Below are 14,274 nucleotides of genomic sequence, written 5' to 3' on the forward strand. Positions count from 1 at the left end.
GCAAGAGCCCGGAGCTGCACTCTTGGTAGAAAGACAGCCAGGACTCAGGAGGTGTAGGGAAGTGCGAATGTGAAGAGAAAAGCTTCTTCAGGACCCAGTCCCGGTCTCGGACTGGTGGGGGGGGGGCGCGCAAGACCAGATTCTTGACCCTTAAGAAATCATCAGTTATAGGTCAGGAGGGACAGGGCACACACCTGTCTCACTCCTGGCCATGGGCGCTGTGGGCAGTGGGCAGTGTCGAAGACCTGAGCTTTCCGCATCCCCAGGCACCACACCACTCAGATGTATCCCAAGTGTCTGTGGGAACAGCGCCCCACAGTGTACGACCTCTATGCCTGGGCAGGGGTCTGGGCTCACCACTGCTCCACTGTCACCTAATAATTATCCATCGGCCACCCACCCACCCTGCAGTGCTCATCTGAGGCACATGTTCTCTCCTTCAGCAGCAACACAGCTCCTAAACAAACTGAAGTGACAGGGAGATTAACAGGATAGCGGAACTCAGGAGACTACTCACTCCGGTGTGACAAGTCCATGCTCCGGGGTGACTGTCAAGCAGTGTGCTGGCCAGTACAGCTCAAATTTCAGTGTCCTGACAGAGTTATTTACAATCTGGAAACGCCCGGTTTTAGCCATGTCGCCTACTGTGTAAGAAGAGCAAATGTTACCTATTCTTGGCGACAGAGAAAAAGACAAACATCAACAGCAAACCCCAAGCCCTTAATAAATCACTATGATGTCCGCTTGATTTGCTCTTTTTCTCAGCTGCTCAATTTTAAGAATTTCAAATTCAGTTAGACAAAGTGCTAGACACTGCAACGACACTGGCAGGTGATCTAAGAACGGAAAGCGGAGGCTGTTGCTGCTTCAGGCGCTAACCTGCACACACAGGTGTGACCTGGTCAACGGAGCCCAAGCGAAGGAGCAGGAGGCTCCGGGAGGCCCCGTCCAAGGTGCACAGGCTGGGCACACAGAGGGCAGCTCTAGCTGTACCAGGCTGGGATACTCACAAGCCAAAGGGGCCAGCAGGCTCACGTGCTCGGGCTGCACGGCCCACATCTCTGCAGAGGCCGGGTCAGCCTGCAGCAGGTGGGCAGCTCGTGGAGGAAAGGGAGAGCCTTGGGGACCTCTGACAGGGAGGACGTCCAGAGAGACGTTGCCACTGTGCCTTCCAGACAGCCCCGAGTCACTGGGAAAAGATAGGATTGAGTCAGCGGAGAGAGAAGCTAAGGATGAAAAGCCACTGCTTCATGCACTTTGCACTGATTCCTCACAAGTCTAAACACATTAAGACACACTGAAAGGCACGTATGTCCTGCAGCGTCAGTGCATGAGGCCTTCCATGCTTTGAGTGTTACAGGCTGGCATGCAGCACTGGCTCACGCTGTTCCTGCACAAGGCTCTGGGCTCCCTGCAGTGCCTTGAAAGGCAAAAAATTGAGAAGACACAGGGAGCACAGCAAAATAAAATTCAACAAGAAAGTACAGTAATCTTTTTTTTTTTTTGGCCTGCCTTCTGCCTCTGGAGTTACTGAAAAAAATTTACAATAAAATAATCCGGTATTACAAGAAAAACAAAATTTTCTGTGTATGGGTCAGGGCACAGTGACAGCAGAGCTCCCATGCTGACTGCACACACTGGAGCAGGGTCTCCTCCACAGAAGGCTGCAGCAGGAGATGCTCACGAAACTTAGCTCAGGAGGCTCTTCTTACACGTTTCCTAAGAAGCCTTGGATTAGAAAAGATTGTAATTCAAGTGAACTCTGCTGCATACCTGTAATCCTGGCACTGTGGGAGGCTGAGGCAGGAAGACCCTGTGGAGAGCACAGCCTGAGCAACGCAGCGATCTAGTGATTCTGCCCACAACTGTACAAAGGCTGGGTGGAGATGAGCTTTGCATGCAAGCCCCGATATTGTTAAGCAACCAAATACGTAAAAATAAAAACGCTCTACCCAGCAAAGCACATAGCACACTGGAGTCTAACAACAGGGACTGCCTTCTCCGACCATGCGACGGACTTCAGCTTGGCTCACTGTAGCCAACACACGCGGAGAGCGCTTCCTACCTCTCCCACCTGTCCATGCCCTGGGCCCTGCCTAAAGGGCAGAGTCCCGGGTTGCCCAAGAATCACAGAGGCGCCAGGCCACATCACAAATGCCAGCCAAAGTTGCTTCTTGCTTCCCAAGACCAACCCCCCACTCCCTGCAGGTGACTGTCCACACACTGCACACGCTCTTCTGTCTGCGCCCCTTTGGCCAGTTAGCAGCTTGCTTGGGGTGGGGGTGGGGGGCACTGGGCTTAGGGCGCTGCATGGACGTCATGACGGCAGCAACTAGGTCAAGATGTAGACACAGAGAACAACGGGCTGCGATTTCAACTAAGCTAATAAATGAAGGCAAAACAAACATTTGAGAGAAAATAAGGTACAGGGGAGAAACAGACCAGCTCCACTATGATTTCTGTAATCTAGAGATCTGGTAAAAGATGGCTGCTTGCATATTTACTTTACCTTTTAGATCCCAAGCTAGCCTGGGAAGAAGGCTGAAGAAATTCTTTACTGGAAATGGAGTCTCTAAATTCTCCAATTACTGAAAGGATCATTTTATGCATGTTTCCATAAAAAAGCTGAATGTCATTAGGCCGTTGAGGAAGATCACAGGCTGAAAAAGAAAACCATGTTGTAAAACATGCCGCTTCCACACAAGCACAGCACAAAGCAGGGGACAGCTGTACATCTGCGGCACAGAGCAGTGCTGCTCCGGGGTGGGCAGCTGCACTCCGTTAGCACCAGCTGACAGAAGAATGGGCAACTCGGCACCAACGTGGGCACTCGGCTCTGAGCCTGCCTGGGCAGTACCTTTGTCTCTCAAGGGCGCGGAAACCTCTGACAAGCCCAGGAACCTCCCTGAGCTTCTGTTCCTGCCCCCCATCACCTGGAATACCCACCTAGTTCAGGGATGTGAACCTTACAAAGAGAATATTTCTGAAGATAAGCACATGGCAACAAAAACCATATGAGCCATGCATGGTGGTGCGTGCTTATAATCCCAGCACTTAGGCGGTTGAGGCAGAATAACCGCTGCAAATCTGAGGCCTGCTGGACTATGTAGTAAGTTCAAGGCCAGCCTGAACTACACAGCCCAATCCTGATTTTTTTTTTTTTTTTTTAAATACACACATGAAATGTGTTGTGGGCTGGGAACTATTCCGGTTCCTTTATATTAATTGTTAGAACAATTCTTTCTGGTAGTTATGGAGACATCTTTCTCAAAGATGAGGCAGAGATGCAGAGCAGCTAAGAGTGCACATGTGTAAGAGAAGGTCTCACCAACACTCTCGACAGAACCAGGCAGTGTTACAACCCCAATACTCTTAGACGATCACCTGTCAGACGTGCCTGCTCTGTTGGTAAAGGGGATGAAGGGAATGCTGCTGGATCCTGGGTGATGCCAACCTCTTCGTCCCTGCAGACTGGGGCTACAGCCTGCAATCAGTCCTCCCCCTGCTCAGTCTAGCTTTCACCTGACTTGGTGCAGAGAAGAGACACAGGCCAGTGCCAGAGGCAGGTCCTGACCCATGCACCCCCTCCAACTCAGCATGCAGAATGCCTCACACCATCCCAGGGCCTGCACCTGCTCCCCCGGCAGGAAGGACCCAAATGCCTGAATTGCTGAAATCAGACTACCCTACAGCATGCCTACTGAGCATAAATATCTTTTTCCTCCAGCATCTGATATTTCAGATGCAATATAAAAACTGGAATACCCAAAAGGGCTGGGGAGATAGCTCAGTGGAATAACTGCGTGCCTGACATGCACAGAGGCTTGAGTTCAATACCCAGTACCACAAAAAAATAAAAATAAAATTTTCAAAAATTAAAAATTGAGATAAAAGCTATCACCAGAAACATAACCACTTATTACTCTATGTTGACATTCTGCCAACTCACTTATGTGAAAACATTACATTATTTTCACTACAATGAGATCTTACTGAGGCAAAAATACACCACTGGGCTGGGACCCTGCCCAAGGCTCAACTCTGGGTCCTGTCCATCAGTGCTGCTGTGGTTTGCACGCAGCAGTTTCTGAACTTCAAGGGCCCTTCTCCGCCTTCACAAGTCCTTCACCCGACGCCCCCACAGCCTTCGAGGCCACCAGTTCAAAGCTGTAACCCTGTTGTGCTTGAAGCGTAATCTGTTTTGTAACTTAACTTGCTTGTCTTTCCCACCACAAACTCTATAAAAAGCTCTTCAACCCTCTCCCTACAGCTCAGAATTTGGAATTTTCTCTCCTGTGGGTCAACGGGGTAAATACCAACCTAGAGTCCTCTACTTCTCCAAAGTGCCATTCATGTTTCCTATGTCATTGGAAAACTGAAAAATGCTGTAACACTTAGGTTGCTGTAACATTACAATGTAAAATTTTAAATGATACTTTCTTTTCCCTTTTTTAAAAAAATGTTTTTAAAATAAGCTCTCATTATGTAGCTCCAGCTGGCCTTAAACTCACTATCGTTTTCCTGGTTGGCCTCAAGCTTGTGATGATCTTCTGGCCTCAGCCCCCAAGTGCTAGAATTACAGGTAAATGCCACCACAGCCAACAAAAAAGTCAGCATTTTCTAAATAAATGATTTTCTTATTTTTCATGTCATTTAATAGATTCATATTGTTTTAACACTTAAAAATATTCTGCATAATTAAATCAGCCCTATTCTCAAGCATTTAGATTACTTCAAACTTCCTGCAGTTACAAACAATGCTATGGTAAAAATGTATGTATATGTTTTCACGTAATTTGTGTGTACTGATGTATTTATTTTGTATGACCAAAAAACCACTATCAAACTCGCTGACTGTGTACCGATCCAGGGCCCTGGAGGATCATTACCCTCATCCCATCCCTGAACCCTTCTGCGACCAAGAAACCTAAAGATGAGTTGGAGTTCACACTCACTGTGAAGTAGCGATCACTTGAGTTTAGCAGTGACCATCTCCACCTCCCTGGAGTGAACACCAGTAACATCGAAAGCATTTGTAAAGCAAAGCCCTTGGAGCTTAACATCACAACTCCGAAAGACATAATTCTTGGAGAAAAGGCCGATGCAGCTTGGGTATGCTTCATTCAACCAGAGCAGAGCCGTGGTACCGACCCAAGCAGGGCTCTCCCCACCCCTCCACAGCCTGGCAGCCTAGACGCCTAACCGCACACTCACGCTTACCTTCATCTATGAGCAGCTCATCTTGGAATGCTTCGGCAAAGTCAACACTCTGCAGTACACTATGTTCCGGAAGTATATGCTTGATAATCCCTGGATTATGCGACAGGGCTCTGCCAGGAGAGATTTTCATTCAAAAATGATTTGATGAAAAAAAATTAAAAAAAAAAAGATCTGATGAATCAAGTGTTTTAATTATATTTTCACTATTGGATCTGGCAAATCCCACTAACTGCATATTAACATGTTTTAGGTCCAAAGAGAAACTCTTTTCAAAAGGAAACTTTGTTTTGGAAGTTCCCTTTAAAGTTATATATTGTAGTAAAATTATCAGCTTGGCAATGACAAAGCAGAAATACTAATGTAGGAGTAGAAGGAGGAGTCAAATTAGATTCTTTTCAGCTCTTATATTTTCATTATTTAGTACTCTTCAGATAGTTATAGAGGGCAGGGAGTTGAGCCTTGCTTGTTGCAGGAGGGAAAAAGGAACATGCTAAAAAAAAAGGTAATGCATCAGAGGGGAAGATCTGAATTACCACATAAATATGTCTATCTGGTCCATTCCTGAGAATTTTGATGTAAGAACTAAAATATAAATATTTCTGTGATACTTAGATACTGACCATCAAAGGAAATCTTATTACTATAAATTCATGGTAAATAGGAACTCTGCAATGATACACTGATTTTTATAGCCTAGGAGAGAGAGGGAGAGAGAGAGAGAGGAGCAGGAAGGAGGGAAGGGAAAGAAGGGAAAACCAGGTAATCTTACTTCTGCAAATGTCAGCTTCTGTTTGTAAAATAATTAAGAAAAGCAGAGCCAGGTTTTAAACTTTCCAATGAGCCACAACAAAGCAAGAAAAACAATTTCTCCAACTCTATAGCACAGCAATACAGCACAAGGCCAGAAAATTCAGAAGATGCCTCGCGCTTACCTCACTTTATAATTTATCAGTTTCACAAAACTTATAGAAAAACTGTTTTTCTATGGTTCAATGATAATGAAGCAAGTTCTAACAATTCCAAATCCATGTATCATTCAAGCCTTCATTATTTTCACTGAATAGTTTTCAACATTTTCTAAGATAAAAAAAAATCTACCTTCGATATTGCTGTCGGCAAATTTCATCCCCACCAAAGAAGTACACAGTTGACAGTTGTGTCGTAGTTCTTTGGTTGTGCCTCCTGTCTGGTGGACAGTAGATCACAGTAACATCCTGAGGCCGAGAAAGAAGTGAGGAGCAAGATTTGTGCATTTCATCTGGACACACAGTCTTATGAGCTTCCACAACTGGTTCAGAAAGTGTATGTGTACTGTGTTCCCAAGCAAGCTAGGTGAGTGTTTCTACTCTTACATTACTTCCAAGAATTACTTCAGCATGTAATTATTACTCTAAAAATGTAAGTTCACTTTTTTAGAGCATAGACTTTTATACTCACTTTTTGTGTTCTTTCCTTAAGTACAAATGTATCTGGAAAAATTCTTAATACTTTAGGGTCCAACAAAACTCTTTTCTGAGAATCTTCAAAGCCTACTGCTTTAACGAACGCTGCTCGTGAGCCAGTGTTGCGGACAGAAAAAACAGCTCGGCTTTCCTTGCCAGGTACTAAGCTGTTCACTGTTACCATGTAGCTATCAGATAATTTCTTAACACCTTCTAAAATAAGGTTACTTGTTCCTCCATATCCAGACAAAGGTACCTAAAAAAATACACATTCAAAATTATTTTTATGTAAGAAGACAGATTTAATTGTAGTTGAAAGAGAATTTATAAAGACTGAATACAATTAGAAGCTTTAATGCTGGTATACTTGGATAATAACCTAGTTTTAGCCCACCATTATAGAAAGATCTTATGGGAACACAAGAATAATCCACCATGCAAAGAATAATTATCACACTGTTATCCACAGCTGCCAAGCTGAGACGTGGAGGAACAGTAAAGCGATCACTACCAAAAGGCTTGCTCAGAAGTTTCAGGGTGAAACACACTGATATGAATAATCCACCTGAAATGTGTAAAAAAGGAGAACTGATGGACAGAAGGTCAATGTGTGGTCAAAGAAACAACACAGAATGAATTACAAACTACAAGTGGAGTGTGTGCTGGCACTGTACAGCATAACTCTTTCAACTTCTCAGTAATTTTGGAAATTGTCATAATGGGGGGGAATCCCTTATTGTACAATCAGCACTTGGTCAAGCCAGTGTTGGAGAGAAGCACACACAGAGGCTTGCTAGAAAACAAACTTTCCTCACTCCTCAACTAAGTTATCTGCCAGTCTGTGTACAGTGGCACACACCTGGAATCCCACCTAACGAGGAGGCTGAGACAGAAAGACTGCAAATTTGAAGTTTGTGTGGGCAATTTAGTACAGCCCCGTCGCCACATAAATTACAAGGGCTGGGCATGCAGCTCTGTGGTTCAGTGCTTGTTTATCATGTGAGGTCCTGGGTTTATCTTCAGAGTAACAGCATTTTCCCTTATTTAGAAGAGCTTCCAAAAACTTTCATAAAAAGCAAACATGGAAACATCAGTTGCTGACTTTAAGTCGTGCCATTACACCTAATAAAATAACATTTAAAAAGCTGGACTTAGGCTTTTCACAAATTTGCCTGGGTTTCATAAGAAATTAATCACATTCCAAAGGGCTTCAGATCAGAAATTCCTACAAATTCCATTTCATTCAAAATTATTCCTGAGTGCTGGGGAGATAGCTCAGAAGTCTAAGTGCCTGCCTGGCAACAGCAAGGACCCAGGTTCAATCCCTAGTACCACATGCTGTACCAGCCCTGGAACCCTGGGGGCACTGTGCTGGCAGGCCTGTAATCCCGGCACTGGGGAGATTGAGATAGAAGGATCACTACAAGGCTGAACTGCACAGTGAGACCCTGTATCAAATTAATTAATTAACTAATTAATTTTAAAAAATGGTTTTTTTTTTTTTTTTTGCAGAACCAGGGATTGAACTCAGGCAGGCCACTGCGCTTGCCAGGCAAGTGCTTATTCCACTGAGCTATCTCCCCAGCCCTAAAAAATGGCTTCTGATAGCCAAAAAAGTTTTAAGCTTTCTGTGTGAGGCTAAGAAGTGGTAGCAGGAAGAGGCAGCCTAGAAAACACTCAGCGTGTGCCTTCCTGCACTGCTGTCCTCCTGCATCTGCAGGGACGGATTTCCAGGTGACGGATTCCTGCCACCACTGAGCACCAGGTCCTCCCTGCTCCAATACCCTGGGTGACTAGTATCAACTCTGCAGAGTGCCAGCACACACCCTCACAGCGAACACACCTCACCTCAGACCTTCACACACTCCACTCCCCACACCTTGTACATGCCCACACCCTACACCCCCACAGACCCCTCCACACTCCACACCCTCACAGCCACCACACCCCACCTCAGACCTTCACACATGCCACACACCCCACTCCACTCCCCCACCTGTACATGCCCACACCCTACACCTCCACATTCCCCTCCACACACCCACATACTCCATACCCTCACAGCCACCACACCCCACCTCAGACCTTCACACACGCCACACCCCCCCACTCCACTCCCCCACCTGTACATGCCCACACCCTACACCCCCATATTCCCCTCCACACCCACATACTCCACACCCTCACAGCTACCACACCCCACCTCATACCTTCACATACACCACACCCCCACGCACACTCTACTCCCCCACACCCTCTGTATGCCCATACCCTACACCCCCACATTCCCCTCCACAGACCCACATACTCCATACCCTCACACGTACCACACCCCACCTCAGACCTTCACACACGCCACACCCCCATGCACACACTCCACCACACCCTCTACATGCCCACATCCTATACCCCTACATCCCCCTCCACACACCCACACACTCCACACCCTCACACCCTCCATGTATGCACACCTCATAGCATCTCAGGTAGCGTGCCATGTTGTATTTTATCATATCACTTAGGGTATAAGGACGGGAAGTGTGTACATGCTCGGGGTGTATGTAGAAAAAGAACAATTAAACAGAACAAACCCAACTAATGCCAAGAGTTCATGACTGTTCTAGCAAAGGGTTTCCTAGCCACACCACTATGAAGTCCAGGGCCAGTGATTCCTGTGGTCTGCAGCACATTTAGTAGGACCCTGCCCCTGCCAGTGGGATCCCAACAGTGCCTGTCCCTTCCCCAACTGTGCGCTGTGACTGACCACGTCTCCCCAGGGAGACTACCTCTGGCTGGCATACACAGCTCTAGAGCAGCACCACAGAGCAGGTGGTGCTGGTGTCACAGAAGCTGCTTGGCTGATTAGCACAGGTGTGCAGACAGGTGGCCCAGGTCTGTGCCTGGCTTCCACCCACTGAGTGCAAGATGCACGACCGTGGACATGAGTTTCTGCCTAGCTGCCCACATGTACAACAGAGACAGCAGCAGCATGCTGGACGCGTGCTGTGAAATGACAGGTGAAGCCACACGGCAGATGAGTGCGCGCCTCGTGTCACCTTTGCTGTGAAGCACAGCTGTCCCCACCAGACACTGCCCTGCCAACACCACGTTTGGACTCATCGGTCTCCAGAACAGGGACGAAGCATTTCTGCCATTTAGAAAGTACGTAGTGTGTGGTGTATCATACAGACCACATCAACTAAGACCATATTTTTGCTAGGTTGAAAAGATGTATTTAGAAATACCACATCTTAAAAAAAAAAAAAAAGAAATGAATTGTCTTAAAATTGAGCTCTACTTGCATTAGTCCACAGATGTGCTCCTGAAAACCTAGGTCCATTTCAGCAATCTCAAATTCAGTTGACACCCAAAGTCATTAGAAGACATTGATGGTCACAGGATACCACATTGATGTCTGTAATTTTTTTTCCTTTGTTTTTTTGAGGTAGTATCTCACTACACAACCCAGGCTGGCCTGGAACTTGTGGCAATCCTCCTGCTTTGGCTTCCCCAGTGCTGGAATTATAGGTGTGTGCCAATATGCCCAGCTCCTTTATAATTTGACAGCAACTCCTTAATTTGTTTTAGGTCTATACACTTATAAAAAGCAGAATAGCTGATTTACCAACATTAAACCAATAGATGTAACATAAACTCCATGGGAAGGAAAAAAAAGAGAATGGAACTACCTTACCGTGAATTTAATGCCAGGCTGTAATCGATTTCTGAGTTGTTTAATTTCTAGTTTGGCCAACATACAAGATAATCGAGTAGGTGCAAATAACACAGAGATGACAATGTCTTCTTTTGGATGAATTGTAACCTCATAGTTACTGGTCAATCGCTCCTCGGAGCCAAACGTGTTCTGAAGCTACAATGTAAAAATAACAAACAGAAGCATATACACACACACACACACACACCAAAAAAAAAAAACCACTGCTGACGTAAACTCTCACAAGGCTTGTGGGACAGAACTGAGCACTGAGCATGCCACAAACCTGAAAGCAGTCCTGGTCCTGCCCCCGGATGAGCAGCCGTAAGTGCTGGACTGTGGAAGCATAACTACTTCTTAGAACCAGCTTCTGAAGCCTACAAACAATGACACACGTCAGTGGTGCTTGCTTTCTTCCTGGGTGCTGCTAAAGTTATAAAAACATAGCCAATTTAAAAATTGACTGGTGTCCAGAGACAGACGAATTAGACAGGCCACATCAGCAGGCTGAACTACTCTTGTCTTCTAATGCTAGGTTCTAGGAATACAAGGCTAAGACTCACCTTGTCAGAAAAGCTTCTTAGTTTAAGTTCTCTCAAATCAACCTCCCAACAGGCTTTACCCTGCATATCTATACCGATGTATGCAGTATGACCAAAATACGTGGTATCTGAAGTTTTAAGAAATTATCAGAGTAAGATTTTCATTAATATTCCTCAAAATACTCTCTTTGTTTTGAACACACTTAGCCTATCATTCTTGCCACTTTCTCAAGCAGCTCTGGAAGTTGCCTTCATGAGTGTATTTACAAAGTGCTAAAAAAAAAAAATAATACAGTGAATGCTGCTGCCAGGCGCCATCCAACGGAAAGGCAGCCCGTGCGCAGATGGCTCGTCCTTGCCACCTCATTCAGCACATCTGGCACGTGCAGCTCTGGCTCTTCCCCAAAGGCAGTGTGATCGGGAAGGAGCAACATACTGAACTGCCTGGCGACATGGAGGTAGCTCCTGCAGCACAACTAAAGACGCCAATGAGGGCTCCAAAGCTGCTTCAGAAAGTGACAAGATGTGTTGAAGCAAAGAGAAATAATGGCAATGTGTCTTTTACTGTAATAATATTTTTAAATTTAAACACTCATTGTATTTGTTAATCACATCGCCATCTTTTTTTCCTCAGTGAGTGAGAATCAGTGAAAAGCTCACTGAGCCAGTACTGCACCCTGCTAGAATGCACAGCCCGATTTGCTCCCAGGGACACAAGGGTTCTTAGCTAAGTGATTCACCTGGTGAACCCCAACCCGTCTTTGAACAGGGGAATTACCCCACATGAAAACATCACAAGGAAAGCAGAGTGGGCCCATGGCAGCTGCAGCTTGGCAAGAGCTGTGTAACTCCTCTCCCCATTTAAGAATACCGAGTATTTGAACAGAGTTCACTGTACTTCAAACGTGAAAGCCAGATGTTCCTAAGCTGTGTTCTACGTCCTGTGAGGCCTCTAGCTAGGAGAATCCCAGGGAAACCCTCCCAGGCATGCTGACTAAGAAGACGTACCTGAAAAAAACATCATTTGGTGAAGGCTTGGCTTTTATTTATTTTTTAAGGAAATGTGGTTTTTATTTTAAGAAGAGTTACCAAGATGAGGAAGGAGGGCTAAATTTTCAGCCTTAAAAAGAAACTATAACATGGAACAGGTATTTTTCCATCAAGTATTGATATGTTAAACTTTGAGTCCCTACAGAATATGAAGAAAAAAATTAAAATTAAAAAAATAAAAAATATTTTAAAAAATAGGAATAAACAATTACATACTTTTATACAGAAATTTAGAAATCTAACCATATACAGCATTGTAGCAGGACAATCATGTGACTTTTTTTTTATCTCTTGTTTTCATTTATTATCCCTTTTTTTTTTCTTGACACTGAAAAAGTACAAACTGTGATACAGGGTTTCAGAATAAATCCTGAGGGGACTTGACTGACCTTATCAGATATAAAAGTTACATTTGCTGTTATATAGGTCTTGCTTTTTCTTGTTCTTAACCGTTCAGCAGAAAAGTATAAAAACAAAGTATGAAAGCTATATTAATATGCTGAGCGGTAAAAGATTCACGTCAACAACTGACACTGCTAGTCCTTTGGAAAACCCACTACTATTATGGACTACTGGACTATATTGGAATATTTGCTGAATTCATGCACCTACAATATTTAAATGACAATGGACAATGGAATACCCTTCTCTGACAAAACTAAAGAAAAAAGGGGATATAAATGAAGGACCATTTTGTATCTGTATATTCAAAATAGGATAGATATACAACTACTTTCTCAATTCAATGAATACAAAGATTTGTTCTAATAGTGTTTGTGGACAGGATATCATGTCTGCATCTTGTACAATGAATAATCACTAAGACAACAATATGCAATGTATTAATTACTGAAACTGTCCTACTAATCGGTTTTGAAACTGTCTCATTGCTATTTGTTTCTCAATAAAATTAAAAAAAATTTTAAAATACAAAGTAATTGTTCAGATTACCAGATATAAGCATGTAAAATTGAAAAAATTAAGCATGAACTGTTTTTATCAATAAATCAATGGAAATTAGGGGGGAAAAAAGAAAGAAAAAATACTATAAAGGGCCAGCCAAATAGCTCGGAGGATTAAAGCATCTGCTTAGGCAGACACAGAGGCTGGGTCCCTGGGTCTGCAGTGCTGGCCCTGCCCCCACCCCAGGATGCGCTGAGACATCCATTGAGACTGGATGTGGTGGCATGCACCTGTAATCCCAGCACTTGGGAGGCTGTAAACAGGAGGATCACTACAAGTCTGATCTGCACAGCGAGACCCTATATACCCTGTCCTAAATACAAATAAATAAATAAATAAATAAATAAGACTATACAGCCAGGTGTGGTGACCAATGCCTGTCACTGCAGCACCCCAAGAGGCTGAGACACAAGGATTATAAAATCAAGCCCAGGCTGGGCAATTTAAGGACTTAGTGAAACTCTATCTAAAAAAGTGTATGGGTGTGGGTGTGGGTGTGGGTGGGTGGGTGGGTAAGCTGAGGATCTAGCTCAGTACAAAAGTTCTGGGTTCAATCCCCAATACTGCAAAGAAAGAGGAGATAGGAAGGGAGGGACATGAAGAGGGAGGGAGGAGAAAGGGAATGTCCAAGCTCAGCCTAGGAGAGCAGGAGCTTGCTAGAGGTACATGATGGCTTCACCTCTGCCTGACTGCACCCCTGACCTGGCTGCAAGAACACAGGACACAAGTGACCCATAGGCTCAAACCAACAACACCAGGGATTTTTTCAAACCTTAGCTTCTAGAGAACATACAGTTTGCACATTCCTTCCTCTGGTTCTCTCTCGCGATACCAAAGGTTGAATCCAGGATGTCCCATGTGCTGCACTACACTGAACTGCACCCTCAGCTCTTTTTTTACTTTGCAACAGAGTCCCCCCAACTGCCTAGACTGACCTCAAATTTACAAGCCTCCTGCCTTAGCCTCCCAAGTGGCTGACATTACATGTTGCACACCATTATGCCTGGCTTCCGTCGAGTCCTTTAGGTGACCTAAATGATCTCTAACAACCACACAGCTGTGGAAAGCCCAGGTGTTTCTGCTCCCCCAGGTCATGGTGTTCTGGGAAACCTGGTGCTATAGGTGCTGCAGGGCTGGCTTTGAGGTTCCTGCATCCCACAAATGCATTGGTAAAAGGCCCAGCAGGATGCACCACAAAGCACAGGCACACTTCTCTCAAGCAGGAACCAGTTTGTCCTCGGCATCTGCACACCGGGATAGATTGGGTACTCCCTGCAGTGACTGCAGAAGTGTCACCCCGGTCATATAGGCCCATTTCTAACTTAACTCTTCCACCTTCTGC

At 44.9% G+C, this 14,274-nt stretch overlaps 1 protein-coding gene across 1 annotated transcript in view; it reads right to left on the reverse strand.

Annotated features, from left to right (window-relative positions):
- The window catches only part of Cep192 (centrosomal protein 192), a 78,281-nt gene that overhangs the window by 10,201 nt on the left and 53,806 nt on the right, over positions 1–14,274 (reverse strand). The window contains exons 31-38 of the mRNA XM_023707485.1: positions 10,664–10,754; positions 10,357–10,533; positions 6,658–6,918; positions 6,319–6,434; positions 5,221–5,330; positions 2,510–2,660; positions 1,011–1,189; positions 518–644 (exon numbers count right to left, since the gene is read on the reverse strand). Of these exons, the coding sequence (XP_023563253.1) occupies positions 518–644; positions 1,011–1,189; positions 2,510–2,660; positions 5,221–5,330; positions 6,319–6,434; positions 6,658–6,918; positions 10,357–10,533; positions 10,664–10,754 (1,212 nt within the window). The remainder of the gene's footprint in view (positions 1–517; positions 645–1,010; positions 1,190–2,509; positions 2,661–5,220; positions 5,331–6,318; positions 6,435–6,657; positions 6,919–10,356; positions 10,534–10,663; positions 10,755–14,274) is intronic.

The sequence above is a fragment of the Octodon degus genome, unplaced genomic scaffold (assembly GCF_000260255.1).
Source record: "Octodon degus isolate 3935 unplaced genomic scaffold, OctDeg1.0 scaffold00295, whole genome shotgun sequence".
Taxonomy (NCBI): Eukaryota; Metazoa; Chordata; class Mammalia; order Rodentia; family Octodontidae; genus Octodon; species Octodon degus.